The sequence below is a fragment of the Notamacropus eugenii genome, chromosome 1, assembly GCF_028372415.1.
Source record: "Notamacropus eugenii isolate mMacEug1 chromosome 1, mMacEug1.pri_v2, whole genome shotgun sequence".
Taxonomy (NCBI): Eukaryota; Metazoa; Chordata; class Mammalia; order Diprotodontia; family Macropodidae; genus Notamacropus; species Notamacropus eugenii.
In genome coordinates this window covers 142,363,752-142,389,331 of record NC_092872.1, presented here as the reverse complement: position 1 = coordinate 142,389,331, position 25,580 = coordinate 142,363,752, and the positions used below count along the sequence as shown (strand labels likewise).

Sequence of the window (25,580 nt, the reverse complement as noted above, 5' to 3'; positions counted from 1 at the left end):
CACTATACCTAGTCATAAGCCCATCTCTGAAACAGCTAATTCACTTATAAAGAAGTGGAAGACACATAGTGGGGCTAGCTAAGGATGCAGGGTGTTTTAGTCATTCCCAGCCTTGAAAGAGACTGAGTTGTGAAGATGGAGTGGAGAGGTGTGGAGGGCAGCCCAGCATGCAGAGCGCGTAGTATAGCCCAACAGGGACAGGACTCGGAACTAGCTTCAGGGAGCCACAAGCAGCAGCAGTGCCCAGATTGCTCAAACCACAAACAGCTTCAAAGGTCAGTGGGAGGGCTCCTTCACCCAGGAAAGGGGAAAAGGAGCAGATAAATATCTTAGAGAACTGGGCTTGAAGTCTGTGGATAACTCATTAGGGAATTTATTGTAGAAGGCATTTTTCTGAATATTCTTGCCTCCTCCTAGGAGAGAGGCAAGCATCTAAATGAATGTATGTTAAAAGGTTGACTTTCACACATGCTTCTTGGACTTGGGTGATATTTCACAGCAGGCACTGCAATGCCAGCTTCCATTTTTGGAACCCTCCACCTAGAGCCCCTGGGGGAATTAAGCAATTGATCTGAATCTCAGCCCTGAGCTCAGACCTAGGGTGAGGAGACCTGGTGTAGTGGAGCTGGAGGTGATTGAGGAGAGGGAATTCTGCTCACAGATCCTGGGCAGAAAAGCTTGTGGTTGCTCCCACACCAATGTGCAGGCCAGGAGAGGAGTAAACTCCTCTCCCTTGAGTGTGCCACCTTGGAGGAACTGAAAACTTACAGATCACCAGAGTATACCCTCCCCTTGACAAAGGACTCAAAAGTCAAGTAACTGGCTGGGAAAATGCCCAAAAAAGGGAGAAGAACTAAGACTATAGAAGGTTACTTTCTTGGTGAACAGGTATTTTCTTCCATCCTTTCGGATGAGGAAGGATAATGTTTACTGTCAGAGGAAGTCAAGGCTTCTGCATCCAAAACCTCCAAAATACATATACAGTGGTCTCAGGTCATGGAAGAGCTCAAAAAGGATTTTGAAAATCAAGGAAGAGAGGAGGAGGAAAAACTGGGAAGAGAAATGAGAGAGATGCAAGAAAATCATGAAAAGCAAGTCAACAGCTTGTTAAAGGAGACCCAAAAAATGCTGAAGAAAATAACACCTTTAAAAATAGGCTAACTCAATTGACAAAAGAGGTCCAAAAAGCCAATGAAGAGAAGAATGCTTTAAAAAGCAGCATTAGCCAAATGGAAGAGGAGGTTCAAAAGTTCACTGAACAAAATAGTGCTTTAAAAATTAGAATGGAGCAGATGGAAGGTAATGACTTTATGAGAAACCAAGAAATTATAAAACAAAACCAAAAATATGAAAAAATAGAAGATAATGTGAAATATCTCATTGGAAAAGCAACTGACCAGGAGAGACAATTTCAAATTATGGGACTACCTGAAAGCCATGATCAAAAAAAGAGCCTGGACATCATCTTTCATGAAATTATCAGGGAAAACCACCCTGATATTCTAGAACCAAAGAGCAAAATAAATATTGAAAGATTCCACCAATCACCTCATGAAAGAGACCGAAAGAAAGAAGTTCCTAGGAATATTCTAGCCAAATTCCAGAGTTCCCAGGTCAATGAGAAAATATTGGAAGAAAGAAACAATTTGAGTATTGTGGAAATGCAATCATGATAACATAGGATCTGGCAGCTTCTACATAAAGGGGTTGAAGGGCTTGGAATATGATATTCCAGAAGTCAAAGGAACTAGGATTACAACCAAGAATCACCTGCCCAGTAAAACTGAGTATAATCTTCAGGGGGAAAAATGTTCATTCAATGATATAGAGGACTTTCAAACAGTCTTGATGAAAAGACCAGAACTGAATAAAAATTTGACTTTCAAACACAAGAATCAAGAGAAACATGAGAAGGTAAACAGGAAAGAGAAATCATAAAGGACTTTCTAAAGTTGAATTGTTTACATATCTACATGGAAAGATAATATTTGTAACTCTTGAGATGTATCTCAGTATTTGAGTTGTTGGAGGGATTACACACACACACACACACACACACACACACACACACACACATATATACACAGAGAGCACAGGGTGAGTTGAATAAGAAGGGATGATACCTAAAAAATGAAATAAGGGGTGAGAGAGAAATATATTGGGAGGAGAAAGGGAGAAATAGAATGGGGCAAATTATCACTCATAAAAGAGGCAAGAAAAAGCTTTTTCAATGGAGGAGAAGAGGGAGGAGATAAGAGGGAAAATAGTGAAGCTTACTCTTCACATTTGGCTTAAGGAGGGAATAACATGCTCACTCAATTTGGTATGAAAATATCTTACACTACAGGAAAGTATGGGAGAAGGGGACAAGTGGGGTGAAGGGGATGATAGAAAGGAGGGCAAATGGAAGAAGGGAGTAATTAGAAGTAAATACTTTAGGGGAGGAACAAGGTCAAAAGACAGAATAGAATAAATGGGGGGCAGGGTAGGATGGAGGGAAATATAGTTAGTCTTACACAACACGAATATTATGGAAGACTTTTGCAAAACTACACATATACAGCATATATTGAATTGCTTGCCTTCTCAGTGAGAATGAGTGGGGAGGGAGGAAAGGAGAGAAATTGGAATTCAAAGTATTAGGAATGAATGTTGAGAATTGTTTTTGCATACAACTGAGAAATAAGAAATACAGGTGATGGGGTATAGAAATCTATCTCACTCTACAAGAAAAGAGAGAAGATGGGGATAAGGGAAGGGAGGGATGTGATAGAAGGGAGGGCATATTGAAGGAAGAGTTAATCAGAATACAAGGTATTATGGGGTGGAGGGACAAGAGAGACAGGGAGAAAATTTGCATCTCAGAATTTTGTGGGAACGAATGTTGAAAACTAAAAATAAATAGATAAACATAAAAAAAAAAGATGGAGTGGAGAGTTTTGGACTCAGAGAGAACTTTAAAATCTTTAAGATGTAATATCCAAGGAGAAATATACATATATATGTGTATGTGTACACATATGTGTGTACATACACATTTATGGCAGCCAGGTGGTACAGTGTGTAGGTTACTAGGAAAACCTGCATTCAGATCTGGCCTCAGACACACAGACAGCTGTGTGACCCTGTGCAAGTCACTTAACCTTGCTTGCTTCAGTGTCCTCATCCATAAAATGAGCTGGAGAAGGAAATGGCCAACCACTCCAGTATCTTTACCAAGAAAACCTCAAATGAGGTCTCAAAGAGTCAGACATGAAGGAAATGATTCAAAAACCCCAATATATTTATTTTCTTCAATTTGTATCAACATGTACATACAAATGAAAGAGAATACAAATAAATACAGTTTTTTAATACAACATAGGGAAAGTGAGCAGGTGCTTGAGAGGTAGTCTGGATCAAGATTACGGAAGAACCCAAATTTCTATTTAAGAATTCTTATTTTGCTCTGCATTCTATGAAGAATCATGGAGGAAATGGAAAGACAGCCAGTCAGTAAGTCAATAAATGTTTATTATGCACCTTCTAGGTGCCAGACATTGTGCTAAGTGCGAGATCAGGGACATATATTAGGAAGATTGCTCTGACAACCGTGAGAATAGGTTGGAAAGAGGGAGAGTTGTTGGAAAGCTCTTGTAGTTGCCCAGGCAACAAATAGTATGGGACTGAACTAAGGTGGTGGCAGTGAAAATATTTTAGATGGGATATATTCATGAAATATTATGGAAATGGCTTTAAAATGCAAGAAAAAGAGAGGAAGAGAATATGGAAAGCCTGGAAGATATGGGACATAATAGAACAGGCAAAGGCACCTGGGAGATTACTCTTGCCTACAAGAACAACCACTTCTTCTAAGACTGGAGGTAATGAGGAGGGGATCGGTTAAGACATAAAGGCTTCAAGGGAGGAAATTTGGGGGAGCCTAAGTCAGGTGGTGTCAGTCTTTTTAAAAACAATAGAAGGTGTTCTGTGGGTGGTTAAGTCAGTAAGATGGTGACTGTGAATCTGCAGCTCAGAGACTTAGTAGAAGTGAAGATGGGCAGGTATCTCCCTTGGCCAGAAAAGGTTGTAAATCTACCTAAAGACTTGAAGAAACCTCATGGAAAGAAGCATTTCTTTGTGCAGTTTTTTAGAATGGAAGGTCATGCTTGGATCAAGGTTGAACAGCTAAAGCCATATCATCCTCATAAAGAAGAAATGATCAGGATTAATATGGGTAGAAGACTTCAGCAACATATGGATGCTAGGGAGGAGTTTCTCAAAAAAACCAAAAGCAAAGACCAGTTATCCCCTCATTCTGCTGAAGAGAAAGTCAGTTTAATTCCAGGGAAGAAAGAATGAAGCAGAATTCACATGAGAAATACACAGCTGGCCTATCTGAAGAGAAGGTGAGGAAGAGTATGGATGAAGGAAAGAAGAGACTATCTTCAGCCTCTACAGAAAAAGCTTCTAGTTCATCTCTAAAAAGGGTCCAGGAACAGAGTCCCAAAAAGTGAGGTTGCCCCATGAGGACTGAGAAGGACCCTCATAATCCCAGAAGACAGTAGAGTGAAAGGAGTGGTGGTAGGAACAATGCCTGGGTTTAAATGGCAACCAGATGTCAGGAAGGCTGTAAAAGACAGGGACCCACATTTCCTTCAAGTTCTGCTCTGCCAAGCAGAGAAACCAGCTGTCTGTTACCAGACAATCACAAAGAAGCTAAAAGGATGTGAAGAAGAAACTGGATCCACATCTATCCAAGGAGCAGATAGCACAGCAGTGAACGACAGCAATACTCCCACAAAGAGATACAGGATTTATGGGCTTTGCCCTCATGGGAAGTGGCATTGTCTCCAACTTACTAAAAATGGGTTATACAGTCACTATCTGGAACCAGGCAGCAGAAAAAGAGGGGGCCTAGCTGGGAAGATCCTCACCCCCCCGCTGAAGTCATATCCTGTGACCTTCCTCTTTGGGTTGGGGGTCTTGGCCAGCAAGACCCTATGCTGTTCTCAGGACGCAATGAATGAGGCAGGAGGCAGGGTGTAAGGCAACTCCCTTTATTATCAGTAAAGCAGCATTATTTATAACATAATACCCTCGTGAATTATGCCCTTCAACAAATCCCTTTGAAGGTCAAATCTACTCCTCCAACCCCTGCTCTGCATTCTCCTCGTGTCCAGCTCATGATTACCCACTTTCCCCAAACTCCAGGAGAAAAAACAAGGGCGACGGTCCTGCCTCAGATGCCATTAGTTCCAGGCACCTTGGGTGCGGTCCTACAATGGTGTCCAAGAGTTCCTAGCCCCCTTACAATGTCCACCCATGACATCACCTTCACCTGTATGTTGGAACCCAATGCAGCTAAGGACCTGATACTGGGCCCTCAGGAGGTGCTTCAAAGGATTCACTACATGCCATGTAATCATGTCAATGGTGGATGTAAACACAATCACTGAATTGGTCCAGGTGATTGTGTCCAGCATGGTGAATCTCTAGAAGCCCCCATCTCAGGAAATCCATCAATAGCTATCTAATGATGGGATACTGGTGTTCTTAGCAGGGCTTGTATGAAGTCTGCAGCAGCTGCTTCCAGGCAATGGGGAAGACCTCCTTCTTTATAGATGAGGTTGGGAATGCAGCCAAGATGATGTTGATTGTGAATATGGTCCAGGCTTCCATGGCTACCATTGCTGAAGGGCAATCTTCCTCCCTTCTTGTCCCAAGTGACAGGACAGTCTCAACAAACGTTGCTTGACATCCTCAATTAGGAACAACTGGCTAGCATCTTCGTGGATCAGAAGTGCCAAAATATCCTATAAGGGAACTTTAAACCTGATTTCTACCTGAAATGTATCCATGCAAAATATCCAGAAGGATCTCAGATTATTTATTGCACTTGATGATTCTGCCAACCACCCAACTGCTATGGTAGCAGCAGCAAATGAGGTATGTAAATGAGTCAAGGCACTGAACCAGTCTGACAATGACATGTCTGCTGTGTATAAAACCTACATACACTAAGTCCTGAGGTACTATGTTCCTGTTAATCCCCATTCCTCACATGGGGTCTGGGTCCTAGGACTTAACTCTGGACCAATTCATCTGTCTCTGTTTCCTTTTCTTCACAGACTTCGAAAAGAATTGCCATGAGTACAGTTGCACCATCAGGTTTCCCATGGGGGCTCAGGGAAGGGTTGAGAAAGGTGATGTTGAATTGTGGAAAACTGATAAGCAGTTGTGTGAATCAGAATGATGGCTGTGTGTTCAAACAGGCCCTACTCCCCACCTAACTTGACTCCCAGAAGTGATGATGTCAGAATCTGATTGACTTCTTTCTCCTTTCTGAGTCTGTCACAATCTGAGTTCCTTCTAGCTAAAGGGACCAGAGTCTATATTATCCTCTTTCATTGGGTGGTAAGAAGCAGCTTTCATAGTATCCTAGTTGTAAAATCTAAGTTCCTCAAACTCTTAGGATTGGCTCTTCTTTTTGATCTTGCACTGAATTCTGTGGGAATACAGACTGCTTTGGGAGGCCACCTAGATCTCCCATATCAGCACATCCCCCAGGGAAAAGGACAATGAGGTAGCACAGACCCCAGAAAGGGACCTACAGTGCTTCAAACCATAAGCAACTAGTTGGAGAGTGTTTGGGTGTTTAAGCTACTAATATTCTGAAAAGAGAACTCCTGGTAACCTATTTCCTCTTTACATGGTTTTATGAACTGAAAAGATTGCAGGTCTGAATGAACAGACCTAGCCCACTATCACCATCCCATCATAGTATCCACCATCTGCTAAGGCTCAGGCTGAAATTGGAATCCCAGTCCCTTGTGAGAATACTAGAAGGGCTTTATCTAATATAGATGGGATTTAGCTATCACTAACCTGATTTACTATTTGGACTTGCATTCCAGCCCTGCAGGGTGGGAGTGGGGAAGGAGAGTGAGAGAGCACTGAGATGCGTATGGAAGAATGGCTCCTTTCTCTTTCCCTTATGTCACATGCTCTTCTGACTCCTTGTGGAGTCCTCTTGACCCTTTAGGTCATGCCATCTGTGTTCATACATAGAGCACTGTTGCATATGCTACCAACTTTTTCTTTTTCCTACCCATCCCTACCTTTGAAGAGACAATGGGTATCCTTTCGCCAACTTAGACCCAGAACTAGCTCCCCCTGCCTTGGGTAACCAATACTGACTAATCATGGAATCAGTTCTTAGTAAAGGAAGGAGTAATTGCACTCCAACCAGAACCATATTATTTGTGCTTCTGGGACAGCAAGATTCCCTGTTTGGAAAAAGAGAAGACTTTGCCTGAGATGGGTCCTGACAGACTAGAAAGGTAAACCCAAGTTAGTCTTCACTTTTGTTTTTTGCTCCTTTTTAAAGAGAAAATGTGATATTTGTGAAAAATCTGTAAGAAATGCAGTTTTTCCCCTTTCAGTGACAAACCCTCTAAGTAATTAGGGTTGTGAATTTTTTCTATTTTGTTTTTAATTAATGTTTGCCATTCAGAATAGGATGGTGTGATAATGTTTAAATGGCAAAATAAAATGATTTTGTGCAATTAACAAAACTACTGCAAGAAAATAAAACCTTTTCTGGTGGAAAAGAAAATAGGAGATGAGGTCATATGCTTAAAGGGAAAGACAGAGATAGAGTTAGGGAGAATGGGGACAAAGAGGAAAGTTTAGAACAAATAAGGATCAGCTACTACTGGTTACAACCAATTGTTCAATTTTCAGGGTCCGGATTTACACCTCAGAATTTAGCAAAGGCTAACAATCAAGCCTTGATTTATTGTTTTGTTAACTGCTAAACTTAAGAAAGTGATGAGGAAAATATTAGTAATTAAGATTAAATCTAAAATGTATGTCACATGTACATTTTTTCCTAGAGAATCAGCTGTTAAAATTTTACTAGCACATGTCTAGTAGGCATTATTTTGAACATGGTAGGGGAGTCAATAAGGATAGAGTTTATAATGGATGAAATCAATAGTTTCCTAGTGTTGTCCAGTAGGGCTTAGTAATCTAGGTTTAAAGAAGCACAGAAATGAATAGTTGGGGTTACCTAAGTTTAGAGGTTATTGGAGTAAAAGTGAAAGAAGGTAGAGGGGAAGATAGAATTTAGGATAGTGGTAAGTACACCATTGAAATGTCTGAATGTGAAGTTCAAAAGTAAGAGGTTCCAGAACAGGGATGATAGAATTGGATAATAGTTGGGAAAGACAATAAATTGGTCAACAAACATTTATTAAGTGCTATGTACCAAGCATGGTTTATAGAAAGAAAGGCAAAAATGTCATGTCTTCTTTTGAGGAGGTGACATTTTAATGAGGGAGACAGGGTGCAACGATGAGTATACAGAACAGATAGGAGGTAATCTACAGTGGTCCAAGACAATTCCAATGGACTTACGATGGAAAAAACTATCCACAATTCCTGGAGTAGCAGAAGCAACAAAAGCATAGAGTGAGATAGTTTTCCAGGCAAAGAAAGCTTAGAAGGTCAGCAGGAAAGGTCTGTTGAGAGTGGAATACAATTCAATTCAGGTGAGAGTGAAACACAGTCCAGTTTAGGCTGCCCCAGCACAGATCCCAGCCCCAGCAAACCAGGAGCAGACCTTGGGAGCCACTGAATCAGCAACAGAAGCTGCTTCTGGAGCTGTCAGTCCTCAGACTGTAAGGGAGTCAAACAAATGATCAGAAGGACATTACAGGGACCTTTTTGCTGTCACTAGGAGTAGGATTCCATTGCTTTTCATACTCATATCTGGGTCGTAGTACTGTGTGACTGTCCCAGAGCGAGGAGAGGCACTAGCACACCAGAGCTTGTGGCCACAGTGGAGGGGGGACCCTTGTCACAGTTCTAGGAAGAAAAGAGCACTTGTGGTCACTCACAGATGAAAGCACAGGCCAGGAGAGGAGTAAACACACCTCTCCTTAGATTTTAGCACCTTGGAAGAACTGAAAATATATAGGTCCCACAAGTATCTCTAAAAAAACTGCACAAAACTCTAGAAGCCTGAGACAGTGCTCCCTTTACCCTGGAAGCAGAAACCCACTTTTACAGAGTTAAAAGTCAAGAAATATACTGGAAAAATGAGCAAGCAACAGGAAAAAAAAAACTGACTGTACAAATTTACTATGATGACAAGGAAGATCAAAACATGTACTCAGAAAAAGATAACAAAATCAAAGCTCCAACATCCAAAGCCTCCAAGAAAAATATGAATTGATCTGAAGTCATGAAAAAGCTCAAAAACAATTTTGAAAATCAAGTAAGACAGGTAGAAGAAAAAATTGGAAAGAGAAATGAGGGTGATGAAAGAAAATATTGAAAAATGAGTCACAGTTTGGTAAAGGAGGTGCAAAAAAATATTGAAGGAAATAACATCTTAAAAAAATAAAATAAACCAAATTGTAAAAGAGGTACATAAAGTCAATGAGGAGAAGAATGCCTTGGCAGACAAAATTGACCAAATGGAAAAAGGCATAAAAATTTGCTGAAGAAAAAACTCCTTAAAAAACAGAATTGACCAAATGTACAAAAACTCACTGAAGAAAATAATTCCTGAAAAATTAGAAATGAGCAAATGGAAGCTCATGACTTTATAAGAAATATATAAGAAATAATGAAACAAAATCAAAAGAATGAAAAAAATAGAAGACAATGTGATGGAAAAACAACTGACCTGGAAAATAGATCCAAGAGAGATAATTTGAAAATTATTGGATTACCTGAAAGCCACAATCAAAAAAGAGCCTAGACATCATCTTTAAAGAAATTATCAAGGAAAACTGTCCTGCTATTCTAGAATCAGAGGGTAAAATAGAATTTGAAGGAATCTACCAATTACCTCCTGAAAGGTTTCCCAAAATGAAAACTCCAGGAATATTATAGCCAAATTTCAGAGTTCCCAGGTCAAGGAGGAAATATTGCAAGCAACCAGAAAGAAACAATTCAAGTATCATGGGGCCACATTCAGAATAACACAAGATTTAGCTACTTCTTCATTAATGGATTGGAGGCTTGGACTATGACATAACAGAGGGCAAAGGAGCTAGGATTACAATCAAGAATCACCTGCCCAACAAAACTGAGTACAATCCTTCAGGGGAAAAAATGGATATTCAATTAAATAGAGGACTCTCAAACATTCTTTATGAAAAGACCAAAGCTGAATAGAAAATTTGACTTCCAAATGCAAATCTCAAAAGTCACATAAAAATGTAAACAGGAAAGGGAAATCATAAGGGATTTAATAAGGCTAAACAGTTTACATTTCTATAGGGGAAGATGATACTTGTAACTCATAAAAACTTTCTCATTATTAGGGCATTTAGAAGAAGTATGTAGACAGAGGGTGCAGGTTGAATATGAAGGGATATCTAAATAAAATAAAATTAAGGGGTGAGCAAGGATTGTACTGGGAGAAGTAGAATAGGGTAAATTATCTCATATAAAAGAGACAAGAAAAATCTTTAATAATGGAGGGCAAGGGAGGAAGGTGAGAGGGATTGAGTGAACCTTACTTTCACCAGATTTGGCTAAAGGATGGAATAACATACATGCTTAATTTGAATATAGAAATCTATCTTACCCTACAGGAAAGCAGGAGGGGGAGGGAATAAAAGAAGGTAGGGTAGAAGGGAGGAAAGATTGAGGGAAGGGATAATCAGATGCAAAATGCTTTTGAGGACAACCAGGATCAAAGGAGAGAAAGAATAGGATAAATTGGTAGGTAGGAAATAGGGTAGAGGGAAATATAGTTAGCAATAGTAACTGTGGGGAAAAAAAAATTAAAGTGAGTTTCTCTGATAGAGGCCTCATTTCTCGAAGATGGATAAGTGAGTCAAATTTGTAGAAATAAAACCCATCCCCCATTTGATAAATGATCAAAAGATATGACCTGTTTTCAAATGAAGTAATCAAAGCTATCTATAGTCATATGAAAAAAAAATGCTCTGTCACTATTGATTGGAGAAATGCAAATTAAAACAGTTCTGAGGTACTATCTCCTACCTATTAGATTAGCTAACAGAACAGAAAGGAAAAAGACAAGTGTTAGAGGAGATGTGGAAAAAATGAGACATTAGTGAATTGTTGGTGGAGTTGTAAGCTGATTCAAAAATTCCGTGAATTAATTTGGAGCTATGCCCAAAGGGCCCATGTATAAAACTTTGACCTAATAGTAATGCCACTAGTAGGTCTGTATTCAAAAAGAGATTTAAAAAAACAAAAAAAACAAAAAGAAAAAGGAGCTATATGTACAAAATATTTATAGTTGCTCTTTTCTGGTGGCAAAGAATCAGTTGGGAAATGGCTGAATAAATTGTGCTATGTGACTGTGATGGAGTACTATTGATGAAGCAGAGTGAAGTAGAATACTATTGCTGAAGAAGAAATGATGAGCAGCATTCAGAAAAACCTGGAAAGATTTACAGTGAAATGTACTGTGTAAAAAGTTGTAGCAATATCGTAAGACTTTCAGCTCTGAATGACTTAGCTATTCTCAGCAGTATAATGATCCAGGACAACTCTGAAGGACTCATATCATGAAAAATGATATCTATCAGCAGAGAAAGAATTTATGGTGTCTGAATACATACTGAAGAATACGTTTTTACTTTGTTTTTCTTGAGGTTTTTTTTTTTGGTTTATATTTTCTTTCACAATATGACTAATATGAAAATATGTTTTGCATGGCTACTCATGTATAACTTATAACCTATATGCTTTCCTTCTCAGTGAGGGGAATGGGGAAAGAGAAAGGGAAAGAACTTGGAACTCCAAGTTGCAAAAATCAATGTTAAAAACTATTTTACTATAATTGGGGGGAAACAAAATAATTTTTAAAAATAAAATTAATGTTAAAATTGTCTTTGCATGTAATTGGAAAAAATAAAATACTAATTTAAAAACGATGTTAAGTAATCTATGAAGACACTAGCATTTGGAAGTGACAAGGAGGGGAGAAAAGACAGCAAAAGCTCTTCTACACAATGTGAGATTTAAGCTGATTCTTAAAAGAAATCAGGATTCAGAGATAAGGAGGAAGAACATTCTAGACATGGGGGGCGACCACTGAAGAACATCAAGTTAGAGTTGGGAGATGGAGTGTTGTGTTCAAAGAACGAAAAGAAGAAAAAATATTGCTGGATTGTAGAATGTATAGAAAGGAATAAAGTATAAGACCGTCAAAAAAGTACGAAGTTGTAAAGGGTTTTAAATGCCAAATATAGGATTTTATGATGAAGATGAAGTTTGCTTATAAGAGGAGCAAAAGAAATGAAAAGACAGTAGAGAGTCATTTAAAAATTCATTATACTTTGGAGAGGTAGGAGTAACCCTGTTGATGGATGACTAAAATGGAATGGAAATTGAGGTAGAATTTTAAAAAGATTTAGTGCCAATAAGCACATAATTTTGCCTATGAGAACATAATTTCAGAAAGGTTATTGGCATGGATGTTAAAGTTGCTGAGTATCATTGAAGAATAAAGAAAAGTGTCATCGAAGTTGTTGGATGAGTGTGCCATAGATAAGGCAAGGCTTATATTGTCCAGTGACCTGAAATTGAAAGAAGTAATTATTGATTGATAACAGCAGAACAATGGTAAGGAAATGGGAGAGAGGAACAAGGAATACGCCAGGCATTCCACCTTACCCTGAGATTAGGAGGGTATGTGTGGGAGAAGGAGATGTTTCTTTCAGTTACTCCTGTAAGGAAGAAGGAGAAATTGAAGAAAATGCTAATAACAAAAGGAAAATTGTTTATCATAAAACAGGAATCCAAAAGTGAATGAAAGTGTTAAGAGAAGGGTAAGCTAAAATGGAGTATGCCTGGGGAAAGTTAGGGCTGAATTCAATAGGAATGAAAGCATAGAAATTATTTACAGGAAAGGAAACTTTCACCAGTAGTAGTTGGGAAAATTAGAAATCCAAAAAGCAGGATCCCTGGGTAGCAGTCTAGGGATATCATTCCGATAATAGAGAGATGAATTTATAATGGGTAAGCTTTTTTTATTAGTATTTGTTAATATTTTATTTTTTTTCTCCTCCAAATTTTATTTATTTGTTTTCAATTTTCAGCAGTCACTTCTATAAGTCTTAAGTTTTCTCCCCTCCTTCCCCCTCTCTTCCCAAGATGGAATGCAATCTTATATGGGCTCTTCACATACATTCTTATTAAACACATTTCACATTAGTCATATTGCATAGAGGAATTAAAATGAATGGGAGAAAGCATGAGTAAAACTAAACAAAACCAAACATAAAGGAGAAAATAGTCTGTTTCATTCTGCATTCCAACTCCATAGTTCTTTCTCTAGATGTCAATGTGGGTAAGCTTTTTTTCCCCAAAGTAACCACTCTCAGAATACTCATTAAAAAATGAGACTACCTTGTCATCACTCTATGGAATACCCAGATATTCACTGAAGATGTCAGCAGACTCAGCAAGTGGTAGGCAGAAGATGTGGAGACAGGAGCTGTTTCCACACACGGGTATCCCTAGGCATTCAACTAAGCCAGTGTTGAGGTTGTAGATTTACAGGACTTGTAAGGTGCTTGAAATCAGCTTGTTCTAAACACATTAAATATGACTTCTGCAATCTAGTTTGTACATTTAACTTATGCTACGAATCCCAAACCCATTTATTATAGAGAGCACAAAAGTAAACCAGTTTGGATTTTGTCTGAAATACATTCTAAAGTAGCGGAATTGACAGTAATAATATTTTTGATAGTTTCTCCAGGCCTTTTAAATTTGTAATTACAATTAGAAAGTAATCGCCTGAGGTAAAAGGAGGAAATGCATAGGACATATTTCAGCTTGGGCAAGGTAACCACCAATTCTGATAAATGATTTGCTGTGTCATTGGATCTCAAGTACTCATCCAGCAAATGTGCAGATAAATTGTGATGCTTTGTCAGAATAAGGAAAGCCCAGAAGTGCTATTCTGTGAAGGGAGGCCAGGGGAAATGCAGCTTTGCCTCCTGAATCAAGACTTGGTCGTATAATTGCTAAAGTATAAACTTGAAGCCTAGAGCATTTTATGTCTAAATGAGGTTTGATATTAGGAAGCAGCCAAAAGAAAGTTTGATACAATTAGACAGGACTGGAGAAAGACAGGACTACATTTACAAACCCAGTAGCCAGCCAATAATTTATCCAAATCTGGCAAATCTCCCTTTTAGTAGAAACAATAGGCATTGCTCCTAGACCTCATGGTGCCTGTTTCAAATGTTTTAGACCATGACAGCTTTGCCCCTGGGGATCTGCAGCTCTTCGCTCTTTCATTTCAGTGCAATAAATCAGTGTAGCAGACAGTCTCAGGAAGATATTTATTTAGGGGAATATTCTCCCCCTGTAGATATATGGCCTCCATTCCAGATCATTAAAAATATTGCACTTTTATAATTAATTGATTTTTAAAGTTTATTCTCTCCAAGGAATATATAAAAGTTAATTATTTCCTGATGATACTTTAAGGAAGACAGGTAGGAGTAAAATTTTCCTTGAATCATAGTATCCACAAACCAGATAGAAAGAAAATAAACCAGAAAAGAGTCAAGTGACTCAGTGGATAGAGGACTGGATCTAGAGTCAGAAAAGCCTGAGTTAAAATCCGATCTCAGATACTAGCTGTGTGACCTTGGACAAATCACTTAACTTCTGACTGCCTCGGTTTCCTCAACTCTAAGCGGAGGATAATAATAGAACCTATTTCACAGGGTTGCTGTGAGGGACAAGGGATGATTTTTCTAAAGTGTTAAATACAATGTCTGGCATATATATTGTGCTTAATAAATACTTGTTTACTTCCTTCCCAGAACCACCGAGAAAAAAATGAAATGTCATGGATGCTGTTTTTATTTTTCCTTAACTGAATAAAAATGTCCGCAAACATCAATTAATGTTGTATCAACCGATGGTTAAAAGATATCTTTTATCACAATAAGTAGATGATAGGAGAATCTGTAAATGACCCTTTCCTTTCACATATACCTAACAAAGAATGTAAACTGTGAATGAAATTGTTTTTACTTTTTTGTCTAAATCAATACATTAAATGTGAATTGTAAAAATACTATATAAATGTATTTTTATGTATTTTTATTTTTTATATTTATGTTTTGTTACCTCACAATGACCTAGTGAAATAGGTAATACAAATATTACTAACCCTATTTCACAGATAATGAAATTGAGACTCAGTAAGGTTAAGTGACTATTCCATGGTCAGATAGTGTGTCAAACCATAATAGAAACCTGTGTCTTCTGAGTCCCAAAAGTAGCACATTTTCTTCAACTCTAAGTTGTCTTCCCAAGGTATTGAGTGCATACTTCAGGAGATTTAAAAAAAAGACTAAGATATGTCCTTGCCATTTTGTGAAGCTCAGATTTTCATAGACAGACTCTCTGACCACTTTTTCCAGTACCATCCAGGCCTTTACTCATTCTCTTTGGCTGGTTAGTAGTAGAGGGGAAATCCTCCTCTGCTTCAACTACTGGTAAAGTGCTGAACTTGGAGTTAGAAGGATGAGTGAAATTCCTTTCTCAGGTCTTTATAGCTCAATGATACTGAGCAAATCGTTCACATTTCTTCAGTATCAGTTTTCTTATCTGTAAAATGGAAATTAATAAAAATAATATCTGTCCTGTAGGATAATATATGTAAAGTGTTTTGCCAACCATAAAGAGTTATACAAATACTGGCTATTATTATTGTTACCAGTAAAAATATATATATATATTTCCAAATAAACTGTCGTCGTGTAGCATTTCCCAAACATTTCACATGATGTGAGAAATTTTTGTTACTAGCAATATTTTTCTCTGTAATATATATTGTTATATACCTAACAGTTTTACAGTATGAAAATAAGGTAAAATTCCTCAGTTTTGCTCCATGAATAGTAACTTATTATTTGCGATTCTTATAACGGCAAACCTTTGATATAAAGGTTGCTTTATGCTTTAAGGCTGGTAAAGTACTTTACACGTATTATCTTATCTGATCCTCACAATAACCCTGTGACCTAGTGTCAGGAGGCAGACAATCTAGAGGGATGGTTCCACTGTAAAGAGAAGATACCAGAATATCGCTGAAAACTAAGGTCCGTGTCAGTATGATAGTAAATAGGTTTTATTGGGGAGAACTTACTTATAAGACCTGTCCACAACTATAGACAGATGTTATTGTATGTGTGTCCATCCTTCATTGCTGAAGAAGACCATGGCATCAGAGAAATGATGACATGACTTGCGCTTGCCTTTGTTTTGAGTGAGGGAGGGCTGTGCAGGTCACCAGCCTCACTTCTCCTCCAGAGCCATCTGAATCCAGTGACCAGATATTCATCAGGATGACTGGAGATGGCCCACGATGAGGCAGTGGGGGTTAAATGATTTGCCAAAGTCACACAGCTAGTGAGTGTCAAGTGTCTGAGGGGAGATTTGACTCCTGCACTGGTGCTCTATCCACTGCACCACCTAGCTGTCCAGACAGATGTTCTATAAGGACAGAACAAAGAAAGTTTCAGTGCTAAAAGACTGTCCATGGCCACATGAGTTTTCCCATGCAATGGAGCTGTTCTGCTGTTTACAGTAACTATAAATTACAAGATCAAACAAGATATTACACATAAAGTGCTTTATCAACCTTCAAGCATCATGTAACGGCCGGGCGTTATAAGAATCATTATTAATAGGTTACCATCCATGAAGCAGAACTGAGCAGGTTTAGCTTATTTTCATACTGTGAATTGTAACCCAAGGTTATGTTCTCATACTCTCTTACACCATAGACCGAAGTACAGTTATTATCCCCATTTTCCAGATGAGGAAACAGACTGAGAGAAGTCAGATGACTGACCCTGGATCAGAGGGCTAGCATGTGAGACAGGATTCAAAGACAGCTCAGAGTTTATCCTGGCATTGTTTCCTATACCAAACATTGATGAGTTCTATCAGTATATTTAAAGCTCAAAAGGTATTCGATACCCAAATCACTTTAGGAAATGTAAACTAGAGTTTGCTCTTGTTCATGTAGTAGAAAGGAAAAAGATGGAACGAAAAGAAAGAAGCAGTATTGCCAAAAGTTTGTACAACTATCAGAAATTGAAGTTTTGAGTCTTTTGTATTTATTTTAGCATAAAGGTCAGCATCTTAATAGATAAAAGTAAGTATAGCAAGAACTGGAACTCATTCTTTATGTTACAGTATATTGAGCCCAAAATCTAATCTGAAACAGAGCTCAGAAGAACACATTGGTATAAAAAATACTGTTTTATGTGTAAAAGTACATCTTCTACAAACGGTTATTATTAGGATTCAGAATTCATCCAGCATAAAAAAGAATATTGCATATAATACAAAGCCAATAACCCAAACTTGTAAATCTTTTAAGGTAAAACCAATAGACCAATGCAATAACAGATTAGCTGTGGAGACATTCTTAATGCTTGGAAAGATTTTTGATTGACTGCTTTATAAAAAATGCATAGAGAGGAAATGTGGTCTAGCAGATAGAATATTGGATGGGAAGGTCAAGAGGCAGGGGATCCATTCCCACTCCTGTCATTGGCTAAAATCATAATATGGGAAAAATATTGAGGATAAGGAAAGTTAGATCTATTTCTACCTTTTTTAAAAATAGAAAACTACATACATATGAACCTTCTTTTTTGTGAAAGTATTTTTGGATATTAATTTTTCAAATAAATTTTATTGCTCTTTTTTATATTTCTTAAATTTTCCTCTGAATTCATCTCCCTTTCCCCTTCCCAGAGATTCATTTTTTATAACAAAGAATTGTATAATCAGTTAATGAGTTTATTTACATATAAGGATATCTGACAAATGCTTTGAGTTTCAGTATTTCTTTATTTTGTACACAGGTTTCCATACACATATACATACATACAAGTAGATGTGAGGTAACGTGTAAGTGCTGGTAACTGGTGGAATCACACAAGACTTCATGTAAAAGGTGATGGTTGAGCTAAGTCTTGAAGGAAGTCAGAGTTGTAAGAGATAGAACTGAAAAGGAGATGAGTTCCATACCAGGGCACAGAGATAGAAAATGGAGTGTTGCATGCAGAAGGTTTGTAATGAGAGCTCAACTTCAGAAAGAGGGTGAAATGTGAAGATTGGAGGTTAGGAATTCATTTACTATTCCTAATTTAGGAGGGAAAAAAAGATCTTCCAAAGTGCCAACTCCAATTTATGTTGTGAAGAAGAATGAATAGATGAGTATACTCTCATGGTATTCCCTTTCAATAGCCATTACCACATTCTAGGTGCAACTAGGTGATGCAATGCATAGAGCACCAGTGAGGAGGACCTGAGTTCAAATCTCATCTCAGACACTTGACACTCACTAGCTGTGTGACCTTGGACAAGTCTGTCAACCCCAGTTGCATCATCCTGGGTCTTCTCCAGTCATCCTGAGGAATATCTGGTCACTGGATTCAGGTGGCTCTAGAGGAGAAGTGAGGCTGGTGACCTGTACAGCCCTCCCTCACTCAAAACAAAGTCAAGTGCAAGTCATGTCATTATTTCTCTGATGGCATGATCTTCTTTGGCAAGGAAGGGCAAACACAGACACACCACGTAAAGCTCAATTTCATGAGCTTTTCTTATCCTTTTTCTACCTGGTTGTTATTAGTTCAGTTATATTAATGGTGCTAGGACAAGGGAAGGGAAGAAACAATGACAGGAAGTATGTACAGTCCAAAGAGTTCGAGTGAATAATATAATTGTCAAGATATATTGCCTTCAATGTTTTATTATTCTGTTTACTATATTTTATTATTAATGCTTTAAGGTGACAGAAACCAGAGGCTAATAAGTATCATAGATCTAGATCTGAATTGAAGCTCAAGGACCATCTTGTCTAAATCCCTCATTTAAGAGATGAGGAAACTGAGACCCAAGGAAGTTAAGTGACTTGTCTGAGGTCATACAAGAAATAATCATCAGAGGAAGGATTGAAACTCAGGTCCTCTGATGCTCCGACCGTTGGCCTTAACACTAGTGTATAATATGTGTATTCTGTGTCATAGCACTGAAATGGTCATTGATGTTATTATGAAAAATCATAGTTACGTTGTTGGTATTTTACATTAAATGATATTTCTCACCTAGAAAAATGTCTTTGGTTACAGGTTCCCTCAAGAACTAAACATGGGAAAAGTCAGTGCTGAGATCATGTGGACCCTCTTTGCACAGGATATTAAGTATGCGCTGGAAGGTAATGAAAATCACATCTATTTATTGGAGTCATCCTTGGCATAAAACAGCAAGAGTTGAAACATGCAGAAACATGTATTGTTGGTGCTCCACTTGTATTCCAACTTTTCATGAAGTTAAGAAGGAATTTGTATTAGAGGTTGTATGTTAAAGGAGAATATGACCTTGGAGGATTTAGGAGTATTAAGGAAACCCCCATGTTTTTAATCAGACCATTCCCATTGCAGGATTTAGACCAGCGTCTCTTCAAGAGAATTGTGTCCTAGCCCTGACAACCTGAGTCATTTTTTAATATCTATTTTTTCAACTCCTACTATATTATTTGGTTGGTGCCTGGCAGGGCTGGAAATAAGAGACCTGACAAGGGTACGGTGATGGACTTTTGCCTAGGCTGGGCAATTTAGAGGGTGCTAATGGCACAATATGGAGGGTACTTCTTCCCCTGCCTATCCCACTCCCATGCTGACAACGGTGGCAGCTTAACCTCAGGGGCATTTTCTTCAACATTCAGCAATTTAGAAACTTAACGATATTTGGTGTTGTTTCTTTTTCTTAGCTGCCATACCTCAGTTAAGCTTGTCCTCTATGCCACCACTACCTTTGGCATTTACTCAAGAGGTGGAAATTGCTAGCTATGACTGTGACAGAAAGAACCAGGTTTCTGTTCCATCAGAGCTTGAGAAGGCATTTAAAACAAGTCAGATTAGATGTCTGCCCATGAAAAGCTATAAAACTTTGCCTGGGAAATTGCCTCAGTAGGACACAATGATTCAGCATGCAGCAAATCTCGCATGTTTCCTTGAAATAGTTTCATTTATAATTCTGCTGTTGCCTGGGTCCTCCTCTTCACTCTACCCCCACCCTATGCTGGACCATCTCTTATAACATTTTTTTTAATGGATGAAGGGGAAAAAATCAGAAAAGTCAGTTTATGCATTAAAATTATATATATGTGTGTATGTATACATACATATACAAATATACATACAAACACATAATATATGTGTAGGTGTATATTATATATGTACATATATACATACAACATTTCATGTAGTGCCCCCCCCCCCCAATTCCTGCCAAGCTAGTTCTCTGATTAAGACACAAATAGGGTGGCACATAACATTTCATTCAGCCCTCTTTCTTCTTCCATCTCTAAATTTAGGACTTCTCAGAAGTTTTATTTGTTTCTCTTCTCCTCCTCTCTGCTCCTCCATTTCTCTCCTTTGTTCCATTTCTCTTTTCTCCTCTTCATCTTTCTATTTACTCTCCCTTAGTAATCTCATCCAAATTAATGCCTTCGGTTATTATCTCTATTTAGATGACTCACAAATATATGTGCAAAGTCCTAACTTCCCTCTGAGCTCCAGTCCCCCTGTTAGACCATTTCAAACATAACATTCCCCATATTAAACTCATTATCTTTAATCACTCCTACCTCCAATGTGTCCTTCCTCCAAACTTTCCTATTTTTGTTGGTAGGATCATCTTTTTACTAATCATTCAAGTTTGACAACTTGAAGGTTGCCAACCAATGGTGAAGTCTTATCAATTAAAGAAAGGATGTTGTAAATCTAATATATACATCTCAGTTATTGGGATTTTTTTTAGTTGCTAGTATACCTCTGTAATGTCTACCTCAATTGACTTATTTTTTGTTAGCATCCTAGTTTAGGTCCTCAGTACTTCTCACTTAGACTGATGTAATAATGTCTTATTTGATCCTTCTGGGTTCATTTTCTCCCTGTCTTATATATCAGTCCTCTTTAAGTCCTTGATGCTTTTATGCTGTTACTCCTCATGAAGCCTTCTCTGTTCTTCTCAGCTAGAAGTAGATTCCATCAATCTTGAATCGCTTCTAACTCTGACTTCCCCTAGAAATTAATCATGTTCTAACCAGTATCCAGTGATGGGCTAATGGCTCCTCAGTTTCTCCATATAGCATATTTTACACCCCTCTCTGCTTCTCATCCCCAACAATCTCAACTTAAAATAACAACATTAATATTTTCAAGAATAGGTAGACAAGGATTTTTGGCATTACATCATGCATGACCAGGTCCTTCTTTTAAAACAATCACGTGACAACAATAAGGTTCTGCTTTGAAAAATGGGGAACAATTCATTGAAACTGAGTATGTTTTGCAAAGAAACTTTTGCTACTCCTTCGTGCTTGACTGTTGTGACTGTGATAGTGGTATTTGTACTGGTTTCAGCAGTGGTCGTTGTCTGAGGCAATGTTGTAACAAAATTGAATATGATGTTATGCACTTGCAAGTAAATCCATAATTCCAAGGATCTTCAAAAAGACTAGTCAAGTTGAGGACCTCTTACTCTTGTTTCTTCACAAATGTCATCATTCCTAAACAACTCAGTCTTACCCTGCTTATCTTTCATCACTTCTACTGTGCCTTTTGGAATTCAGGCTCTATTGTACATGAACTCCCTTTCATCCTCAGTCTTTTACTGATACACTAGTTCCCTCCTTCACATTAAAAAACTCTTGACTTTCCCCTGAAGACATTAAGTCCCTATCCTTTATCTCCAATGCTAGTTAATCATACTCTTGTGTTCTTAGATATGCAAGATTAATAGGTAGGTCTGAGATCTTCCTTGCTCTATACTATTTCTTTGAGACCTTTAATATCCCATTTTCCTTCAACAGTCCTTCTTCCTCTGAAGTTTAAATTATCCAAATGCAATCTTCACTAGATCTTTACCATCTACCTCAAGGACACTCTTCCATCTTCATCAAAAATGTCAAAATCTATTGCATAGTTTTCCTCTTCAACCTATGATATCATTCTTATTGATCTCAATGGTCATGTGAAGAAACTTCCCAACATCTTGGCTTCAAAACTTCTGTGGCCTTCTTGATTTCCATGCTCTCCATTTCCATTCTACCACCAGGAAAACACAACTTAGATCTCACTGTCAATTAAAACTAGACCAATTCAAAAGTCTTGAGATCTCAAATTTTTATTTGACCATGACATCTTCTACTTCTACATTTCCCATTCCTTGATTTCTAAAATTATTCTTAACCTTTATTGAGATCTCTGGCTTCTCAATCCCTACCTTCTTTCCCATTCCTCTTGTGATTTCACTTTCTTCCCTAATTTACACAACCTTGTAGACCCCTTTTACAACATTACTCCTTCTTTTATCCTTGAACCATTCATACTCTTGCCTCTCTGAATTCAGCTTTTCCTGATTCCAAGTCCAGTGTCCTATGTACCATACCACATGGATACCCTTGGAACCTTGAGTGCTTTAGTTCCAATAATAAATTTAGAGCTAGAACAGATCTTTGCAGTCAACTGGTAGAACCTCTCATTTTATAGTCCCCTAGGGAATATGTATCTTGGGCATGGATAGTTGAATTCTGATATGTACAATTATATGACCATGAATGGAGAAAATAATTCCTGATCCGTTTTTTTAAAATACTTCCTGTTTCCTCTTTCTCATTCTCCAGTTTGGTTTTTCCTGTGATTGTTGAGGACACAAGTAGCAACCTGTTATCTATTTAAGATCTCTGGACTTTTTATTTGGCCATACTCTTGCTTATGGAATGGACCCTTGACTGTTAGGAATATGGCAAAGCAAATGAAGCTGCTACAGATGTATGTGTGTATGTCTTTGACTGAGGTTTCTCCCTGGGAATAGCTCCCTGTCCATGGGATTAGAAGAGAAATAAGTTACCTAAACAAGAATAAACAGGGATAAGAAGAGAAAAAAAAATGGGATGGGAGGGGAGGAAGAAGAAAGAAAACTGTTCAAGGTATAATTCATCTCTTTTTTTTTTCCCATTTCTTTATGCTTACCATTGTAAATGTCTATAATGTGAACTGCTGAGAAGTAATATTATTATTCTGCCACATCTTGAGTCCAGGCCGGTTTTTATAAATCTTTCTCTTATCTCCACAAACACAAGTTAAATAGTTGTATAAATAAAAGAGTAGCAACGTACTGTATTGAGTAGAAAGCAGACCTCATAGATATAAAGACCTGGGTTCAAGTCCTACATCTAATACATACCATTTTTGACCCTGTCCATGTAACCTGACATTTCAGCTCCCTAAGAAACTTTCTAAGTTGCCAACAAGATGTCAACACAAACCAACAATGGTAGAAGGAGCTTCTTCACCTGCGAATTCCAAAATTCAAGAAAATAGAAATCCAAATAAAAATCATGATAGAGTTGTTGGGAATTTTATTTAAGGGCCAGAACTTTGTCTGGGGAAGGGAAAGAAGATACTCTTGTGATGGTTTTGCTTAACTAGGCCTGGCTAATTTTATGGAGTCTAACTCCTGAAAAAGTTGCAGTAAGAGTAGTCAACTCATAAAACAACTTCTTACTTTTTAAGGGATATAATAATCCCGTGGTCAGCCAGGTGAGGATTGTCCCATCCAATGAAAGTAAAGCAATTGGATATTTAGAAAAGTCCTGCTTCCATATTTGTGAGTCTGCCTCCATGACCTTTCACACTGTTCCCCTACATTCACCTGGGTCTTATTGAATATCCAGATGCGGCACAGGGAGCCATTACAAAAACTTTAGTATGCCTTATGTAAGAATTCCAATACACTGCCTTTTATCAGTTCTCCACCCACTTCTCCCATTGGTAGGTGGTTACTTCAATAGTATGTCCAAAACATCAATAATCATTTCTAGCACTAATTTGGTCTCATAATATTAGTCTACTTCTCAGACAATTGAGCCATACTATAAAACAAGGACCAAGATAAAGTTCTAAGCAAAATAACAAGAAACAACTGTAGCAGCAATGGGTTCTATTATACACAAAACATTACAATTATTACAAAGGATTCAAACTCTCTACAGGAATATTGTATAGCTGGCTCACTATATTACTCCCTAAATCAATGTTAGCCAGTGACCAGTTTGTTACTGGCTTGTGCCTACTAAACTGTTGATGAAATATATCCAAATCTTTCAGCTTTACATCTTGTTCATACAGAATATATCACATTTACCATAATGAAATGCAAATGAAAGACAGCAGCAGTAAACAAATTAATAACAGCACTGAAAACAATGCTTCATGGGATACATCGTTGGAAATATAGAATTTAAAATAAATTCAAACTATTCTAACCCAGAAAAAAATATGAAGTTGACCCTCCAAGGAAAGGAAAGGAAAAACAGCAGTAATAGTTAGCATTGATACAGTACTTCAAAGTTTATAAAGTGCTTCACACACATTGTTTTCCTGAATTCATATAACAACTGTAAAAGTTGGCACTACATACATTACTATATTACTGTAATTTTATAGATGAGGAAACTGAGATCAAAGAGTCCAAATGACTGGCCCACGTTCAGATCACTAGCAAACGTCAGAAGAAAAAAATATAAATCCAAATTTCATTGTTTTGCTCAGTCTTTTTCAGTCAAATTTGACTCTTTGTGATCCTATTCAGGGTCTCGTGGCAAAGATACTAGAGTGGTTTGCCATTCCCTCTGAAGCTCATTTTGCAGATGAGAAAACTGATGCAAATAGGATTAAATGACTTGCCCAGGTTCATACAGCTAGTGTGTGTTTGAGACCAGATTCGAACTCAGAAAAATGAATCTTCTTTACTCTGGGCCCAGCACTCTATCCACTACCCCATGTAGCTTTCATACAAAGCTTAAAAGCACCCTGACAAGATGGACAAAGAGGGGCTAGATTTTTAGTCAAAGAAGTGGAGTTGTTATCTGATCTCTGCTTCAAATCTTTCCCCAGTCCAACTCATCCTCTACCTAGCTTCCAAAGTGAATTTCCTCAAATACAAACAAACTCAAGTGAATGAATTCCTTTTACTTTTAGGGCCAAATACAAAATCCCTTTCTTTTAGCATTTCAAGCCCTTCTCAAACTAATCCATTTCTACCTTGCCAGTCTTTTTATTTTGATCACTTCTAAATATTCCATGATCTAACTAGTCTATGGGTCTCCCTCACATGCAATACTCCATCTCCTGACTATGAATGTTCAGTGGCTGCCACCATATTTGCAGTGTTATCCATCTTTATTTCCACCTCTTGGCTTCCCTGGCTTCATTTATGACTCATTTTAAATGTCACCTTCTACAGAAGGCTTTTCTCACTTCCTTTCTCCCCCAACAGGATGTGTGTGTGTACATAGATAGGTAGAAAAATAGGTAGGTAGATGAATAGATAGATGGACACACATCCATGTATACAGATACACATATCTCTATACACATGTATAAATCTATGCCTGTACATTTATACAGACATATATGCATGCCTACGTCTGTGTATGCATGCGTGTACATACATATGTGTCTACAAATATATGTCTCTATTCAAAC

General features: G+C 37.9%; 1 protein-coding gene and 1 pseudogene across 2 annotated transcripts in view; both read left to right on the top strand.

Moving 5' to 3' along the window:
* The window catches only part of UNC13C (unc-13 homolog C), a 769,865-nt gene that overhangs the window by 530,609 nt on the left and 213,676 nt on the right, over positions 1–25,580 (top strand). For both annotated transcript variants that reach the window (XM_072616138.1, XM_072616137.1), the window contains one exon: positions 19,155–19,240. In XM_072616138.1, the coding sequence (XP_072472239.1) occupies positions 19,155–19,240 (86 nt within the window). The remainder of the gene's footprint in view (positions 1–19,154; positions 19,241–25,580) is intronic.
* Positions 3,991–6,003, top strand: LOC140524169 (cytokine-like nuclear factor N-PAC; annotated as a pseudogene).